At 42.8% G+C, this 19648-nt stretch overlaps 1 protein-coding gene across 1 annotated transcript in view; it reads right to left on the minus strand.

Moving 5' to 3' along the window:
* The window catches only part of LOC104162350 (transcriptional activator GLI3), a gene marked incomplete at its 3' end in the record, with an annotated part of 155937 nt that overhangs the window by 19891 nt on the left and 116398 nt on the right, over positions 1-19648 (minus strand). The window contains exons 4-5 of the mRNA XM_009701062.1: positions 12823-13028; positions 7593-7739 (exon numbers count right to left, since the gene is read on the minus strand). Of these exons, the coding sequence (XP_009699364.1) occupies positions 7593-7739; positions 12823-13028 (353 nt within the window). The remainder of the gene's footprint in view (positions 1-7592; positions 7740-12822; positions 13029-19648) is intronic.

Genomic DNA, 19648 nt, shown 5'->3' on the forward strand with positions numbered 1-19648 from the left:
ATCAGGACCTAAAAACCACTATAAAGGCCAGCCCTATCAGCAGAAGTCAAACTGCCATTCACAGCATTAGACTGAGAAAGAGTAGGCCCTATGTGAATTTATCCAGGATCCCATGACATTCTTGTGTCGGGGTGTACAGGGGCCTACGATTGCCAAATTTCTTTAAAACTAGGGATTAAGCTTTTCAAAGCAGCAAAGAGAAGGCAACCATACAGATACCATTTAAATAAATACACATTACATTTCTAAATTTTCTGTGTTGCTCTGAAAATCTCCACCTCTTTTTGTCTATTCTACCATGTCATCCCAACTCTCTGCAGTCCCGATGGAAGATAGACCACCTTAAATTTCTTCCCTTTATTTAATTATTTTTGATCTCGGTTGAGACCAAGAATTAGCTTGCCCACTGCACATTAAACTATTTCCTTTAACAGTACTGCTGCTTCTACCTTTTTAATCCCTTTAACCTGTAGTAAAGGACTGAGTCCTACTGATCCTGACAGCCAGGGTCACGCAGGTCTTGGGTCTGATGCCTACTTTACAGTTACTTCTCCCAGAGTCCCTGACTTTCTAACTTGCTAATAACTCACAGCTGGCCACAAGCCTCCATTATAGGTCTGCCTTTCCTAACCCTTGCTCACGTCTTGGTGCCCAGGACCATTTTTCAGCAAGGTATTTAAGCTTAGTGCCTAACATTAATCAGGAGAAGAGCCCAACTGACTCCGATTAGACCCACCTCAAGGACAGAGCTGGGTTAGGATCTGCCATTACATCTTTCTCACACACCTGAGTGGGTTGCCCTTTTTTCTGTATGTGCTATCCAAAATTTTCATCTGGTATTAAAAGCTGCCATTTTATTGCTGCTGTGCCTGTGTGAGCAGATCTCTGTCTATAGTCCTTCTCCTAATCTGTGCCGAGATTTGGTTCATTTAGTCAACACGGGTGTCACTTCTCTTTGGCATCTGGCTAACACAGAGGTGTTTTTCCTTCATGCTCTGTCTCCACAATAGGCCTTAGCCCATACTGCTTCAGTCTTTCAATGAATATTCATGCTCTTGATTCATCATTTAAAACTTAGGCATAGCCATTTATTTCTTCCTAAAAGCTACTACACGTTATTTTATGTAATCTGTTTTATCTCCTTTTTACGAGCTCACTATTGTACTGTGTCTGCTTGACATTTTATTAGCGCCATGCTTTGTGTCTTTCAAAGGCAGAAATCTTTTATTTGTGCTAAAATAAAAACCAACAATGATCAGCAGCTATAAGAAGCTGCAACATATTTAATAAGGAAATACAAGATACATGTCACAATAAAGCAAAAATAGTAATACTCTGCACTTACATCTTTCGTCCACAACTCTCTGCTGACTGTTCAGCCAGCATGAATGAGAACACCTTTGAAGTCAGCAGTGGTAACGTAATTTGCCTCAGCTGAGGATACGATTCAAGTGCTTTACAGGTGAATAAACTCTGTTATTGTGGTTTTACAAGGGGATAGCTCAGTCCAGGTGTTCCTGATTAAACAGCAGGCAAAGGGGACAAGGAAGACCTGCGAGACATTGGTTGACCACCAAAATGAGATGTTACTCAAGCACTGCTAGCACAGCAGCATGTTACTACCAGCCATCCTAATGGCGTGCTACTTACGATAGCAACAGTTTGCAGCCCTGTCAACGTAATTATGAACCCTCTGTTTTCCTCAAACTGATGCGCACAGACGGCATTGTGCCAGCAAGACGGCAGCAGAGATGCTCAGAGGGGACAAGCAAAGGTCCCCCTCTTTTGATAAGCAAGATACAGTTAAATTTCTGTATTTACAACTGAGAGTCACCGTGTACTACTGATGGTCAGGTATGAACACTTTCAAATGTGATTTCCAGCAGAAACGCTTTCAAAAAATTACCTCTTATGGACCTGAAGTCCGGTTTTGAATCTGTAGAACAACAAATGGATTGCCACTCATTTCAGAAATTCATTACAAGCCAGCTAAATATGGACTGATGGCTACTGATGCTAACTAGAGAGGGGGTGCATAGGTTTGATCAAAAAAGTGGAGCAGTTATTAAGAACACTAGCACCTGAGCATCTCTCCTTTGAAACCAGACTGGGCAATAAAACCAGGAGATGACAGTTGTGTTTTGCTGCTCCTGCGATCAGACACCATTTATTTTTTTATGCCACAGCTGCCCAAGCGGACTCGTCGGTACTCCAGCCCGCATCTGAGAGAGGACTGAACAAGCATTACTGACAACTGGTCAAAACTCTTACCATCTCGGAGCTAGAAGCACGGTCACCTCTGACAGATCACATAGGAGGGCTATTTATACTCCCTGTGGTGCCCCGCAGGTGCTCAAAAACTGCAGTGACTTCCCTCCTCCTAGTCCTCACCCTTTCTGGACCGAGCCCTTCTCCTTTATCCCTTGCCTAAGGCACACTACGGCTCTCATAAGGGGCCTCTCTCCTCCCACCACTCATTAAACCTCCCCCCTTGCCTGCCAGCTGCTGCCAGGGCATCCCTGTCCCCACTCTGCAGGGATGCACCAGCTCTGCGCCCAGTGATGGTGGAAGATGCTCCTTCCAGCTGCGAGGGGCAGAGCCCGGGCTTCAGCCACACCACACAGCAGTCTCGGGCTTCCTCTTCTCCTCCGGCCAGCGCCTGTTTCAGGTCTCAGCAAGATCTGGGAATTTAGCAGTCCCTTCCATCTACCTGGGACGGGAACAATCTCCTAAAGGCCAACAGTCTCCTGCAAAAAGGGAATATTTCTGCTTCACAGCAGGAGCTGAGGGTCGAGGTTGGGCAAGAGCTCTACAGAGGCTGACCACAGGAGAGGGGGATTCGCTTCAAGGGAGGCCACGACTTTCAAAACTGAAAATACAATTAAATGGAATTACTGTTTTTTCAGATCTTCATGGTTTAATTAGGTTTCACATGCCTAAAAAGTCTTAAGCATGAGCTGACCACTCGTTACGCTGCAGGACGTTTGCTAAACCATTCATTCAGCATCACATCCATCTTAGTATGTTACCATAAAAAATTTGTCAGTGCCTCTGAATACTAAACCAAACTTTTCAGCCTTGCCCAGGCATTTATTTTAAAAACAAACACTTCAATATTTATTTAGCAATTTGAGACATTCATCTGCTCACAGTATTCTCCCACCAAACCATTACATTCCCCACTCGATAATCCTTTGAAACCAAAAAATGCAGGAGCACTGATTCACTAAAAATCCATTTACCTCTGTGCAAGTGCTGAAAAAAAAAAAAAAAATCAGCTTTGGCAAAGCATGCAAATAGAAGCTGACAGTGAAGATGTGTTTAGGAATGTCACCTTTTTGGAGTAGATGTTATAGTAATAAAAGATCAGTAGTTGATAGTAAAGACTTGAGTGTGCCGACAAAAAATCCTGCAGGTGTCAGAAGAAAAGATCTTATTCCTGGGGTGGAGATCAATTCTAAAATAACAGATATCTATCTCCATCATAAATTTCAAAAATGGAATATGCCATCCAGCAAATTTGCCCATGAATTTGATTTCTGAGTTGAAGTTTTTAGCATTGCTTAATCATTTATAAGGCAATCTTCAGACATGTATCATTTATTCCATCCCTTTAAATCAAACTTCATCAAATCTTTTTTATTCCATCCCTTTAAATCAAACTTCTTTGAACCTGTCTCAGGCACTAGTTTTTGTTGAAGGCTGTGAACATGGGAAGTTTGATTATTTTTTTTTTTTACATTAAAGCTTTTTTTCTTTCTTTCTTTTCCTTCTGGTTTCTGCTCACAGACGTGTAAATTTTGTTTTCACTTCATGAAAGTTTGTCGTAAATTTTGTCTGAGTTTTCAAAATGGTAAATCTGTCATCAGTATGAGAGGACAAGGAATGGCTTTGCTACTCCACTCTCATTCTCCAACTGTGCCTGAAAATGAGAAATCAAACCCGGTCCAAAGCTCCTCACATAGGTTTAACTCTTCAGGCTAGCCAAATTCTTTACGTCAATTGGGTAGCTATCAGTGTCTCCAACGCCAAAAGGGGTAGATCAATGCCGAATACCTTTCAAAAAGAAAAACCTCCCATTCTGAGTGAGCACAGGCAAAAATTAACCAGAGTGAGGCTATTACTACTCTTGGGGTGAATCTAGAAACCTCAGAGAGCGTGCTTGCCTTCCACTGAACACCGTTTAGAGCAGAGTAAAACATATTCCCCAAGTGAAAAATGCAGGTATCAAACTCAAAAGGCTGTGATTTTTGGAGTTATGTAAGTGCTTAAAAGACAGTTTTGGCATACGGTATCTTTACAGCCACAACAAGGAATTTCAGTTGTTGCTACTGTGGTATCGTCACTACCTTCCCCACTTACTCCCCTCCTAGTTGTTCTGATGTTATACTCAAAGGTAGCACATCTGACCCTTTTAGATCAAGCAAGAAGATGGGAAGACTTGGTCTGGGATTCTGGCCACCAAACCTGTAGAAAAGCTTTACAGCAGCAAAGAAAATTCTGGTCCACTTTTCATGCCACACAGGACAGGATGAGGAAAAATGACCATCAAGTATACGCAATTTTGGCCTTATTCTTCCGTAACATACTAGACAGGTCAGGGACAGTGATGTTCAGAGTTTCAAGAAGTCTACTGCTCTTCAGGCAAGATTTAACCTTCTGATTAACGCTTCTCCCACTCCTACCATCCCCATTTTGAAATCAGTTTTCCGGGACCACAGAGCAAAACAAAAGGCCCAAAACCGCCCCAAAACTGTACGTAACATGCTTTGGAGCCCAGCAACATGCTGGTGTTGGGAGTTATTATGTGTACTACAGGAGAGGGTAGCGATGCCAAATTACTGTGCTAGAAGCTGTATAAACACACAATTAGGAGACAGACTTGCTTCACAAAAAAAGAACAATGCCTTGCTTGTATCTATTTGGTTGTTGTGTGGAATAAATGAGCAGCAGCCTTTGTGTGAGTTGAGTCAACTTGCTCAGAATTTGATAGCAGATAATGAGGGAAACTACCAACCTCTCTTCTGTTTCCTTTGACGAGACTGGGCAAAGGCGAAAGAGTACTTTTAAGATCACCACACAAACCTTTAAGAAGAAAGATCCAAACAAATGGCATGGCTTTGCATTGATCACTGTACTTTATTAAATGCAAATATGGGCATTCTTATTGTTTTTTTAAAAAATGTCTTAGTATCAGCTCCCTGCTAATTGTTTTGTTCTCGTTTCTCATCTAAAATTCTGACAAAGAAGAAAAGGGTTTTCTTCATCATGATGAATGATAGGACATTCAGATTCCTACTTAATGACAATTAATTTGCTGTATACCCAGGCAAGTTAAGATAGTTTTAATTAGTTTTTACAAAGTAAAAGGGTAACTTCATACTCTATTTAGATAAAAGCAGCTATTGCCTGACTGAACACATTCTCATCAAATACAGAAGGTGAGCTGAGTGACCTTACTAGGATTCACTCCTATTTTAATTCTCTATTTACTGTTTAAAAATAACCCATTTGCATAAGTGCTACATATTTTTTGTCTTTAACTCTGAAATAATCCCTAATTGAAAAGTTGCTGCTATAATGAATCTCAAATGTGTGATCTTAATTTTTAAAAACAAATACAAAACAAATTAAAGAGCACGTTTCAAATATATCGTAGCTAAAGCTGCTGACAGCAAATATCCTTATGAGCGATAGTGTTAGGTACCTTTTATGAATGGGCTGAAGTTATGGGCAAAGGTCAAAACATTTTCCCTTAAGTAAGAAGCAGTAACTTTCTTGGCATGCAAAAGCTGTAGTTCTAAGTAGATTACAGCATACACAATCTCTATTAACACATGAAGGTCCTTTGTGCAAATGCCATTGTTTGTACGAGTATTGCAATGTCTTCTGTTTTTCTTAAATTTTCTGGCATACATGTGGGTAACTATCTTCCTATAGACTGAATAGACCCATTGAACCAAGACTGCATCCAAATACGTAGTTTGGTACTGCTACCTACACTCATTCAGAAACTCCCTCCCAATAGCAACTAAACCCACTGAAAGTATAAAATGTCCCTGCTCACTGCAGGGGCAGTTGGACTAGATGGCCTTTAAAGGTCCCTTCCAACCCAAACTGTTTTATGATCCCTTTACTTCAATGAAGTCATGTCCATTCATACAAGCTGGGGATTCATCCCTGCAACTGGAACAAAGCAGCAGATTTACGTTACCTGAACCATGCATAACACAGTTTCCATTTTGCAAGGTATTATTAATATGCATCAAATGCATTAGCAGCGTACCTCGTCTCTCCCTGTTCCTCTCAAATTCCAAATCAGGAAGTATCATATTCTTAAGTTTTCAAGCACTGAAGCCTGCACATCAATTTCTGCTTTAAGTCCAGACTACTTGTGTGGGTTTATTATGTTTCTGAAGTGGGTTCAAGGTATGTTACATTACTGCAAAATCACTATGCACGCTACCAGTGCAGTGAGACCGATAACAGAAACTGAATTAAAAAAATTCTTCACCATCAACGTAACAGAATGAAAATAGGTTCCCTGCCCAGTTCCACAACTATCTGTCTCACCTGATTCTTGTAAAAATTGATGGTCAGTCAACTACTTCTCACTCCCAGGCATGTGTTCTGTAGGGGTAGCTACCTATATTCCCATGCGTTCCAGAGGTGAACCTCCCAACTCCCACACTGCTTGAGGTGAGCAGCTATGGCCTGCAGCCAACAGCAGGGAAGAAGAAACTGCATGCCAACGAAGACTTTCAAAAGCTGTGGGACAACGAGATGGTCTAATGCTATTGTATTGCTCTGCACTACCAAGCACGAGTCAACAGTCACCATCTTTTCTTGTCAGCACCTTTTATTTCCCGTGTTGGGAGGAACCCAGTACATCCCAAAAAGCATGTAAGCATCTTACGACTAGAGGGGAGTGCTCTGCGTAATCCCTTCTGGCTGATCAAAAGCAGCAGTAGTGAGCAGTTTGGAATGGGGTGCTCTCTATTCCTCCTTCACCAGAGAAAGGGAGACAGATCAGAGGTATGCAAGATGCACAAGTGGGTAAAGGCGGCTCTTAACATTAGGGAAAACTAAGTCAGGATCCTTGAGAATTCAGCAAACTGCTTCACCTTAGAAGTGGTCTCGAAGTCTATCCGTCTATGATACACAACTTGTAAGCATGGTTACCACTCCCTAAAAAGGAGGGGAGCACACTCTCCTAAGGGAAAAACAGATGTAAACCTTTTATTATCAGAGAGCTCATCAGGGAAATACTCACCCTAACGATGCGAGTGAGTTACTGATTGTGAATAGAAAAGAACATTTTCAAAAGCACTCAAGCCCTGTTGGAAATAAAATTTATAACCTGTTTTCAGGAGCAGTTCTGTTCCTCTCCCTGCTTACTTTCAAAGTTTACTTTCAGACTTGACGTAACCCTTGTACATTTGGCAATCGCTGCTTTGGTGCTCCAGCCTCACGAGGAGGCTTACGTTGACCCCCACTTCTCTATCTGCGTGGAGGTCTTTTGGGTCAGACCAGGAACAACCCACGTGGTTCCCTTTGCAGGACTGTCTACGTTTCTAGAAAATGTCACTTACTGTCCATGGCGTGAAGATATTCCATATGAAGAGCACCGGCTCCTGCAGTGGCAGCTGACGGGATGATGTCTGCGTACGGGCTGCGCTGCCCTGCCAACAGAGCCATCTGATGGTAATATTCAGCTGGACTGACGCCAGCATGTGGAGCTAAGAACACGACATAAAAAGCACCGTTAATGACGTAAGATAAAACGGGAAGGAAAGTTTTATCACATTGCTGGTTTCTCTGGCTATTAAAACAGCTTGTTTATTTTTGTAATGTAATACAACGTCTGCAGTATGCCACCACCAGTCAATATATTTCAACCAATGATACTGCAAAGGCACCGCTCACAAAACAGCAAGGCATAAAATATTAATGAGCTCGGTGATCTCATACTTTTATATTTATTATTAAGTGACTCAAAAAGTGATAGGTTGACAGCAATGGAAACTAGTATGATTTATTTAGTGACATAAAAAAGCAGGAAAACCTTTCCAGAACTTTATTGCCATTTACGTCACCCACGGCCCAAAGGACTCCGTCTCTAAGGTAACAATGCAGCTGAACTTCCATAAGCATTCCAGTTTCTGGAGTCTCTGCTTAGAGGACCAGAAGATTTTCACTCACAGTGGCAGTTTGTGTGTAAGTTTAGGAGTAAATGAGGACGAAGCATATTTTCAGGACAAATACTAGCTGTCCATGAACAGCATAGGGCAGTTTTTTGGGAGGACAGACTGAAGTCAACCAGTGTGGCCATCTCATCCTTCAAAGTTCATATATAAGTGCATCTGAGACACAAGCATGCCTGCAGTCAAAACCACAGGCTGGATGGGTTCTACACCCCGTCAGTGAGATTATGAGTGCTGCAGTCCTCTGATAACGACTTATATTAGCTTTTCTCTCCTGTAAAAATAATACGCAAGCTTTCTGTTCCCCTGCAGTTTTCAAGCATGCCATCACGTAATGGGCAACTCTACAGAAACAAAAATCCACATAATTTTAGCATCATCTCATCTCAGCAGGCTTCACATGCTACAGTAAGAAGAGGGTCATTTCATGGGCTCGTGCAAGAAGTACTCATAAAATAACCTGGACTCCATCTCCTTGATCCTGATTCTGACTTGCTATGTGACCTGAGGTGAGCAGCCTTCCCCCTCTGCTCTCCACTTATCCCACTTGCAAAACAGTTAAAATTTCCCAACACTGTGCTCACCAGAAGAGGGTATGTAGTCTGCCTAAAACACTTAGGTTAATGGGCTGCACCCCAACAGATTACTTTTATATTCTTCTGTATTATTTAATGAGATTTTTCTTTGATCTCAGCAACTTAATCTTGAATGGAAGCAAAATTTTACACCGAAATTATCTGAATTACCAACTTAACCTGAATATTGTTACTTACACAGTACGAGTAAAAAAGGATAATTTATGTTTACAGTAGAGAATTGGATCCTAAATGCAAACCTTAGAAGCAAAGAATCAACATTTACACTAAAAGGAGGTAAACATGGCATTGGAGGTTGGAGAAAAGTTTATTCAGTAACAGATTTCTAAAGTGTACAATCTGTCTTTATTTTTACCGAAGAAAATGGAAGAATGTGCTTTTGATGTCACAATCTTAAATACAACCAATTTCAGGAAAGGTTCAGAAAAATAGAAGAACATGAAACAGGAACAGGAATGGCATAAAAAATGAGCTGAGATAAATTAAAGGTTGTTGGTGTTTCTTCCAAATTACAAACTCATTTCTCAATTAAATATAATTTACTTCAGCCACCACTACTTTCTGTGAAACGGCAAGAAAAATATTCAGGCCAAATTTTAAGAGTAACTCACACTGAATCACTGATTTTGAAAGTTTTACTGTAGTAGACAACCATCATATCTTTCCAGACACACTGGAAATACTTCCTGAGCTTTCTGACATAAGTGTCTGGGTTAACTAACAATAACATTGGCTTTAAACTTTAAAATTAACTGCTGCAGAAAACACGGTGAGCACATAATTGCATTACTAAATGTTCCATGCGCTGAGAAATGCTCTGGTGCTCTTTAAAGATCATTCCTTACTACCTTCTTCAAACATAAAAAATTAGCCTACTAAATGATGTATTGCATGAAGGGTAAATGAAGGGTAAAGGGGAAGGCCTGCAGCCCTGGATGTTCTCCTGTTTATTCCTGGGGAGTTTCAGCTTTGCGCCTACTTTTTTTACACGGGAGGCATTTGCTTCTGCATCGTGGGCACTGCTGAGCTTCGTTTGAGCTGATAACTACACACACCGACGACTCCATCCTTACCCCTGTGTTACTCAGAGGGGTCCTCGGCCACGCCAGCCCACCGATTCTGCTGGGTAAGGTGAAGGGAGAAGACAGAAGACACTCTGCCATTACTGCTGCTGTGGCAGTCATTAATTACAGCTGGCGAGACTTGTAGGGAACATGAAACTGCTCTTCGTTACGTTCCAGATTGTTTTGGCTCCCGGCCATCCCCAGATCTGTGAGTCAACAGACTGAGCCCAATAGTACACTGACCTAATTATCTAACTGGCCTAAAGCAATTAGGGTAGCAAGAGAAATCTCGCTCTGACTTTCAGGAGAACAAAAACAACTTCCAAGTTTTCATAGCTCAAATGCTATACATCTCAAGCCGTGGTGTCCATTAGGTTATTTGCACATTATGTGCATGCACCTCTTTAAATGACAGGGGTTTTTTATTTGCATTCTAGTAGTGCCCAAGCCATGAATTCGACTATCTGATGCCAGGAATCTACACCTGAAAAAACCATTTCATTGTATACCCGACTGATCACACAACAAAGTATGGATTCCAGAGAAAAAATTTAACAGCTTTTCAGTACGCATGTTGTTCTACTGAAATATCTCCAATGCCTCAATCAAGTTACTGTATTTTCACAAAGTGCTGCACAACACCTGGGCTGTGGTACCTGATCAAAGGTGAGCTGTGAGCCTAGAGGAAATGTGAAGTAACATGTTTAAAACCCAAAGAAAGAAGCTTAAGCTAGTAAGTTTAGCTTGTACTTATGATAAGCTAAGGTTGTGTATACAGTCACCGACCAAAGCTCAGGCGATGAGCGTTACGACACAGCATACTCAGCTGTCTTGTCCACACCCAAGGGTCTTGTGCCATCTGAAAGCCCGTGGGTATCCAAGGCACCTACATGAGGCTGGCAGGTGTGAGACAAGACATAGAGGAGAAAATAGCCTTTCCGAGGTGGCAGCTGGAGTTGAGGCAAGGTATTTCACAGACCTGAACAGACACCAAACACCTACATTGCAGACAGATGAATCTTAGCACCATCGTAGTTATGATGGAGCTCCAGAACCAGGCGGTAACATGCAAGTGTCTGTACTTGGGTGAACTGAATAGTTCTCTAAGGCTCCACTGACTGCGCTACCTAGAACTCGCTGGACTGTAATGGCAAAAGAGCACACCAAGATCACAGACAGCTTTCTATACTGTAGAGACCTAAATTTAGGTGCCAGAATCTGGAACCAAATTCTACCTGAGACATCCTAGAGCTTCAAAGAGATCACCACTGGCCTGGTGAATATGGTAAAGCACCTCCAGGAGATCACTGCCTTTCTGGAGTGTCAGCTGGGTGCTGGGTCAGACACCCTAGTGTATCTCCGACAGTACTACGTGCCTACATTTATGCAAGTGAATTTGGTGTTGTGTACCTGAGATCAAGAACATACATGGGTTAATGTCACATGGTTGTGTGATAGGTGGTTTCCTTCCCTCCTTTCTTTGTACGTGCACCTGGAGCACGCCTTAAGCATAAATGAAATTCTGCAGGAATGAGATCTGAAGAATACTGAAGGAACGAGTGAAGCGTTCTGCATATTAGCTTTTGTGAAAAGCCTAAATATACATCGCAAGAGTCTTCCCAATTTATGCCGTTACACTATAGCTCTATCATGTTCATCCTATGTCAAAAGCTCCAGGCTCTCTGCATCAAAACATGTATTTCTGAGCATTCAAACTGTTCCTTCAAAGTATTTTTTTTAATACTTTAGCTAAAATAAAAAGAGTAGAATTAGCAAGGATTCATACAACATCCAAAGTACTGCTAGGAAAACCCTATGTGCATGCCATATACCCTGACTGACAATAGGTCATTAAAATTTATTCTCATGAGAATATGTGCCCATAACTAATGGATTAACTGTAAAGGTATATGTTCTTATAAGCGAGGATTAATTAGTTATCCATTTGAATAGGGTGCACCGCTCATTTTTCAAATTCAGCTAAAGGCAGTTTAACTCTGTTTAGTAAGTTTCTGCATGCACTGGGAAGATCCTTCCCATAGTTAAAATAATAGTTTAATAATCCTCACTACATATTTGTTTCCAAGTACGTTATATGTTAGCTCTCTTCAGCAAATGTGATAATTTTGACATGTCAAACTGCTTACTCTGTTATTGAAAACCCTACTGCTAACAAGACTGAGCCTTTTTGCAACTCTATTCATTGCTCACTTCGGCAAATTTGCCGTTGAAATGAATAGGAAATGTGCCAGAGTAATGACAAGAGCGACTGCAGGAGTTCACTTCAACCCAAATCACCTGGAAAGTAATAGCCATGGTCACACCAAGACCTAAAGTATCGATATTTCAAGAATGCTGCCCACCATTTAAACTAAAGGGGCCAGTCCTGATCATCAGTCACTTCTACATCAGCATCGTTTCATTTGGCCATATCACTGGCTAGGATAAACTGAAATAATTCTACATAACTTTAACAGAACTATTGACTAAATATAACGAGTCAGTGCATGCTTCACATGATTGAAAAATACTGTTTTAATGAACAAGCCTTTTGAACCTTTAGAACTCCATGGTTATACACTGATGTACACTCATGGAGAATCTGGCTCGATTCAGTGCAGACACAGCTGATTTCTTGGGAGATCAGAATCACACCCCGGGTCAGCTCCACAAACAAAAGACATCGGAAGACATACACCACCCTTCCAGCTTAAATTTTGAATGAGGCAGGGCTTTTTTTTTTTACCTCTCTTTCCTTCTCCCTGAAGTTTCAACATTTGTGAGATGTACAAATGAGCCGTGATCGGCTGATGAAGTATTGAAACATTTATGACATAATGAATATGTCTGACAAACCTGCTGAAGCTGCTTTGAACGAGGGGGAAAAAAAATGTTGACAAGATTAATATAACTGAAGTTGCTACAATGACAGAAAACAGGAAGCCTGTCTTAACCCACCGTCTGTTGGGCTGAGTCCGCGGGCTGCCGAGATCATGGAGAGGGACGGGCTGCTGTGCAGGGACCTGATGTAGTCCATGTAGGGGTTAATGTACGGGTGAGGGGTGCTGAAGGGAGACTCTGATGTTGCAGCGGGATTTCGGTGCGGGGAAATTCTAAGGAACGGAAGCTCTGAGTATGTCGGGCTACTAGATAAGGCAGAAGGCCTGGAAGAAAAAAGAAAGAACAACAAAAGAAAAACAGCCAGGTTATCTACACGATAAAGAAAAATACTGCAAAGGTAACACGTTCATTTCTTGAAGAATAACAACTGGGTTGCACATGTAACAGCTGCCACTAAAGTCAACTGCCTGGAAAGAAAAAGGATAAGAAATTAATTCTTCTCTGTACCCAACTATTAGCAACATTTCTCTGACCAATTTTAATCTGAGTTTATATTTGGTTTAATCCTGACATCCCTCAATACCCTTTCCCCATGGAGTTCAGCAGAAAATCACTTTAATTAGTGTGAAATATGCACCCTGTATACCACATATTAATTCTTGCTGCAATATGGAAGACATACTGAGATGCTGAATCATTTACGTCTTCAAAACCACATGGCTATTAGAAAAAGAGTTTTGAGAGCTACACTGCGCCCACTCCCTTTATTTGCCAGCTTACTCTTCCTGAAAGTGCAAGATTGCACGTTTATACAGAAGTCATTTCAGAAGTCCCAAATTTTGTAAGCCATTGAGACAGCTGGGTCCTTTGGAGCACCGTTTTGTTGATGTTCCTTCCCATGAAAGACACAGAAAACTCGGTGGCAAATGAAGAAAGATTGCCTCATGCGTTTGTTTTTAGCATGCCACCAGAGACCGATGCCATTAACAATACCACATTAATTAAATACCTAATTCTTGCGAAGGGAGAGCTGTGGTGCCTTCTCAGGCTACGTGTATGAAGCTGTGATGAACCAAGGCTGAAAGTTGAGTTCACAGCTGACAAATGATAAATAACCTGCCATAACCCTCCTCATCATCCCACCCTGTCGATACGACAGCGTCCGGACTCTGCGTGGAGACCTTTCCCTCACAACATCCTTCCTCTAAAGGCGCTGGAAAAGGTCCAAAATTCATCAGAAGGGGTTGGAGTGCCTGCCCTTGCCAACCTGTTCTTTGGCAGAAGACAATGATTAAGCCTGTCAGGCGTTTGCTGTAGTCCAACTGGTTGACCTGAACTAAATGCCTTTTTGTCCCTGTTTTTCCAATTAATTTAGCATATATACAGCACAGACACAGGCAGCAGCTGTGAGAGCAGCGAGGGCAGCCTGTTCCTTTGATGCTGCTAGCTTACAAAGAATAATAAAACAAGAAATATATTTTTTTTTCCTTTAACATACACATACCATGATCAATGGAGACAGTTGTCATCACCTAAAAGGCCAACAGAAGATAATCGTACATAGGAGCCAATTCTGCTCTGCCATCAGCTCGGAAATGCTAGCGCATGAGTGGGACAAAGATCAAAGTTATGCATTCCTAACACGACGTCAGCTTCCCTGCCACTAAATCCACGAGGGCTCATAAAATCTGGGGAATGAAGATTTTTCCTGTTGTACTTTTCTCCCTCTTTTCCCTTCGCTTCCCTATTTTGTGTGGGTTTTGCCCTCCTACAGCTTTCTGCAAGGTAAGTCTGTTTAGCTTTCCCGTATGAAACGACCTCCTAGCTCCCAAGTTCGTTAGAGAGCTGCATTCGCTGTGTGCTAGCAGCAGGTACCGGCAGTGCAATCACTCCTTCGGCACCCCAGCAAGCGACCCACACGAAGCCCAGCTACTCACTGATAACGCCTTCACCGTATTTAAAATGCCCCAAGAACCTGAAGCCAGAAGCCGTTTTCCATCACCGTGCAAAACGGGCATCTCCTCTCCTCAGAGCATTTTTCCTCTGTGTGGTTTTGAAGCACTTTTGTTTTACGGTGGAAACGCAGCTTTACTCCTGTTGGTACGGTGAAACCCCACCAGCCATGAAGCATTTGCTGTCTCGTGATTCCCTGTCATGAGCCTTAAAACTCATGGTGATGCGGGAAGCAAAAAACCCACAGCTGGATATCACATTACTGAGTGAATTTCCCACCCTGGCAGTGGGGAAAATACAGTGGTATACCAAATTTAATACAAGAGTTACAAAGAAACTAAGTTTGGATGTCATTTTACAGGTCATTTTTTCTAACGTGATCTCAAGTCAGGAAGAGTTAGAAACCCGAAGAGGATGCAGGCAAGCAGAAGCCCTGGCCTTATCTAGTGGATATCGAACAGAAAACTGTTTAAAAGCTTTTGCAAGAAGGCCGAAAGTCTGTATCAGGCTCAGGGATTCACTCTCCAGCTGGCCAACAGCCAAACGCTGCCGCAGGAGCAAGATTAAGAGCCAGGCTGTCAGCTTCTCCCTCCAGATCCAACGGGAGCCATTCAAGGACACTGGGACTCAACCGCTTCTCCTCCTCCTCAGCCCTGCCTCCTCCTCTCTCCGCTCCTCTGAGCTCCTCAGTTTTCCACGGGTGCCAGGGAAAGGACGCCGACCTGGGTAACATCAATCGACAGCAGGCATATAAGCTGTGCTATCAGAGCCAGAAATAAGGAGTCATCAGATTCCACATAAAATTCCCAGTCCAGGACTCTAATGTTTACTCATCTTTCTCCAACATCTGATTTTAACGTGCTGCGAACGTCCGCACTCTCTTCCAGCCCATGCTCCTCTCACCCCTCTGTGTTTCCAGACCCTCCCTTCCCTACAGTCCCATTTTCCCTCCTGCCCCCGTCTGCTCTCAGCTCCCACTGTTTGAGCCCTCCTGATTTACCCCAATAAACGTCACATTTATTTCAACAAACATCCCTTCCTTTCCCTCCACGATTAAACTTCACTATGAACATCTTCCCAAAGTACTGTTTAACTCCCTCCTTCAAACTAAAATGTCACTTTTAGAAAGGGTGCAGCCAAACACACTTACTATTAGTTGTCGCTTTGCATCCTCTTTGTGTACCAATAAAAAATGAATTTTGCCCTGTAAACAACAAACAGGACAGCCCAGGAATGGCTCCGCAGACACTTCTTCAGTGACAAGCAAATCAAATCTCCAGATCTGGGTGGCAGTCCACCCCCACCATTTTTATTTCACATGTACTTTGTCCCCAGCCTTGGCAAATGGCGTTCTGCTTCGGGTCTGAGGCTACTTCGTGGGATGCAATGAGGCTTCAGCATGAGAAAAGGCAGGGATGTTTTCAGCGATACTGCTTGAAACTTTCTGCCTCACCTGTGAACCACAGGAAGGCAGAACTTGCTCTCCATCCTCTCCTACACAGGGGTTTTCCTGTTCAACGATGTACTCTGAGCACTAAGGCTTCTGTCAGAGAGATGGAGCGAAGCAGACACATGCTCTTTTCCAAACCAGGACCTTTGTGTCTACTCCCAGAGACTCCGTAAACTCAATACAAAGCCTATCCTACTTTCAGTACTTACTTCAAGTTGGAGGTTACCAGGTTTGAGAGTAAAAGAGATCCTACGGCTGTGTTTTATCATTGCAATTTTTAACCTGGCACGTTAGGCTCATTTTATTATTTTCTCAGTACCCTTGATTACATCTACACCCCTGACGTAAAAGAAAAGCAGCAGAGAACAGGGCTGGCTGTGAAGGCGTCTCCTCCGTTCTGTCCAGATCGCCCTCCTGCTCATCGCTAAGGTGCCGAAATACCGTGACGGCCGCACAGCTTCCACATCTAACGCAGGTCTTCCACTCCCCACCCCTCTCCACCCTGCCAACTTCTCCCTGTCCCGACTCCGATGCTCTGGAGAATCTCAACCACTCAGCAGGAGAACGGCACATACGTGTCGAGGCAGCGAGACCGGTCTAAAGGGCAAACAGGTGTATTTTTTCCTATTAGTCACGACGCTTTTGTTGACGGATGTTGCAGAGGTGCCCGCAGAGTCTTAAAAACTTACGTGGTCACACCAGTTCAGCAGCTGCGAACGGCATCAGATGTACGGCAAACCACCAAACACGTGAAGCCACTATTTTGTTCATGCTTTTTCTGACCACTGCCAAACCACAGGTGAGCTGTAAGATTTCAGTTATTACTCATGAAAACGGTGTGTCATTTTGTTTTGTTGCTCGCAGCTGCAACAGATGAACTCTGCACAAGAAGACTGACCAGCAGCAGGTTTGGATTTTAGCCGCCACAAAAACCTGAACAAAGTGCAATTCCCTTTCCAGCACATGCAGCCCTTTTTTTAATGGGGGAAGGAAGATCACGGGAATCTGAGAGTTGATGCGGCAAGCATGAGTGAGTTACATGTGTGTCAAAATGATCTGCATGCACAGCTCATTACCTCGTATGATCTTAAAAGGATCACACTTTTTTTTCCATTCAGCAGAGAGGAGAGGAGTAGGGGGGCTCATACCACATACTTTAGGTTGGCTTTTGTACCGAAGCGTTAGCCGGTTTTACAATGAAGAAGATCAGATGCTCCAAATTCAAGTGGAAATCCTATCCCTTTCTTTGGTAGTAACGGAGTGGCCAACTCGTACAGGTGAAGTACTGTTGGCTGGCTACGATTAGAGGTAAAACCCCCAGGTAGGTATGCAAGCGCAGAGCTTGTTGACTACATGGCCCTTCAGTCACCCTCTCTTCTCAGAGCCACGCTGACAGGATTCAGAAGTACAATTTCCAGTCTCTGCCCGTGTCCCTGATGCGGTCAGGTGAGGTGTGATGGGTGCCGGATTGCCTCGGGATATTAGCCTAGAGAAAGCATAGAGCATTCCCTACCTTACCTCATTTTTCCCTTCTAACTTGCACCTTTTCTTCCACCTATGTTTCTGAACCAAATGTGGCACGAGGCAGATATACAACTTCTTTGCATTCTGTACCTTCAAAGAACTAAAATATTTGGTGATTTTGAGCCTCTAAAAAATGAAGACTGACAAAAATAGTAATGGGTTTTTATCTTCCAAGCTAATAGACCTGTAGCTGTTCAGAAATTTCATAACAAAACAAGAACACTGAATTCCCGTTTCCCATTCTCCTTTTTTCAATCCCTTCCCAACTAAATCACAGTTTTATTCATGTCGATCTAGTGAAGAGTCAGGCAGAGGATGACCCCAAAGTACCATGAAACCATCTTACGTGGAGTTACGCTTGTAACTGAGTAAGGGTGGTTAGCCCAGGAATTGAAGGAGGGAAGGGGAAGAAGAGAGACCCCAAGTTCAGGGTGCTGGGGAGCAGCCAGGGCCAGCTGCTCTCTACGGGAAGGCAAGTCAGGAGCCACGGTCAACCCCAGGACAGGCCACGCACTCCCTGCCACCAGGTCTGAGCCGAGTGACCAGAGCCAGGTACTGGTAACAGTGTCCATCAGCAGTTGGAGACCAGGCAAAGTGACAAACCAGGTCTGGAGGAGGCCAGTCAAGTGCAGGAGGAGACAGGGCCAAAGACAGGACACGAGACAAACCACACCATGGCCCGGAGGGGTCCATCCAGGAGAACAGCTACCTATAGTATATAGATACATATATATATCTCCAAGCTCAGCCAGGAGCAGGACCTGAGATGGGCGCTACTTACAACATAGCTCAGGTAGGGACTACAACATAGCTCAGGCAGGGACTAAAGGTCCCAGGCTGAGCTTAAAAGGGGTTCCTGGGTGCATGAGGTGTGGGTGGAGGTCCCAGGTGAGACTGTTCAAGGCAATTATGGCCTATTAGTGGCCTCAGGGTCCTCACACTGGGTTTCTTTGCTTTGGAGCCCTTGCACTGCTCTAAACCACACCAGAATATCAATACAGCGCACACCGTCCCTCTTCTGACACCTCTTGCAACCGTGCAAAGTACAGCGGGCACTGGGGCGTACTGCAACCCCCCGCTTGTCAGAGAGCCCTCTTCAATAGCAATCTTTTCTGGAAGCAGATGTAAAGCCACTCCCGACAGCTACAAAGGTCTGTGGTGCAGGAAAATCTGGATGAAAATTCTGAGGTTGGTTTAGTGTTAGAGAAGTGATCTGTCATAAAGGGTTTCCAAATAGCTTTAAGATGTGCTTGGGTAAAAACCTCTTCTAAGCACAACCTTTCTTAAGGGGAAAAAAAAGTTCATGGTGATTTAAGCATTTCCTGATTTTAAAGGAAACTATAACTCCAGGACTGGAAATTTTAATGCCAAGTTTTGTCCTGATAAATTTTTAAATGGCTCTTTTATGAATCTGTTGAAAAATACATTTATATTGAAAACAGCAAGTGATCCTTAACTATAACATTGTAAATATGACACTGAGCTGAGGTTACAGATGGAACAATAATCTATCTCACAGAACAAAGCTTGTCAACGAAGTGAGATGAAATATTGTAACATAACCTAATTTATTATTGCCTTTTCATCCATCTTGTTATATTATGAAGGTGTCAAAGTTCAAACCTCGATATTTAATCATTTAACAGTACGTTATTCAATAGTGGAGCAAGCATTGATGGCATAACTCTCACACCAATGATATCTACGCTGTTTTTCTGATACCTGTTCAATTCAGCCCTGCCTGGAATTTTGAGAAATGTTAAACTCATTAAATTGCCCGTGATCCTTTTCTTTTTTCTTTTTTTTTTTTCTTCCCCTGCAATAATCTTCTGATGGTTGCCCCCAAAACTTTAACACTTTTATTTCTAGCAGATCCTGTAAGATGAACAAACAATAAGGACTTTCTTGTTACGTAGTGATTCCTATTTTAAAGCACACGGCTTAATTCCTTTGGTAATATCTCCCATGCTAAATGAGTATTGTCTGTTTAATGCCATAGTTGCTTGTACAGACTGA

This window comes from Cariama cristata, unplaced genomic scaffold, assembly GCF_000690535.1.
Source record: "Cariama cristata isolate BGI_N322 unplaced genomic scaffold, ASM69053v1 scaffold1235, whole genome shotgun sequence".
Lineage (NCBI taxonomy): Eukaryota > Metazoa > Chordata > Aves > Cariamiformes > Cariamidae > Cariama > Cariama cristata.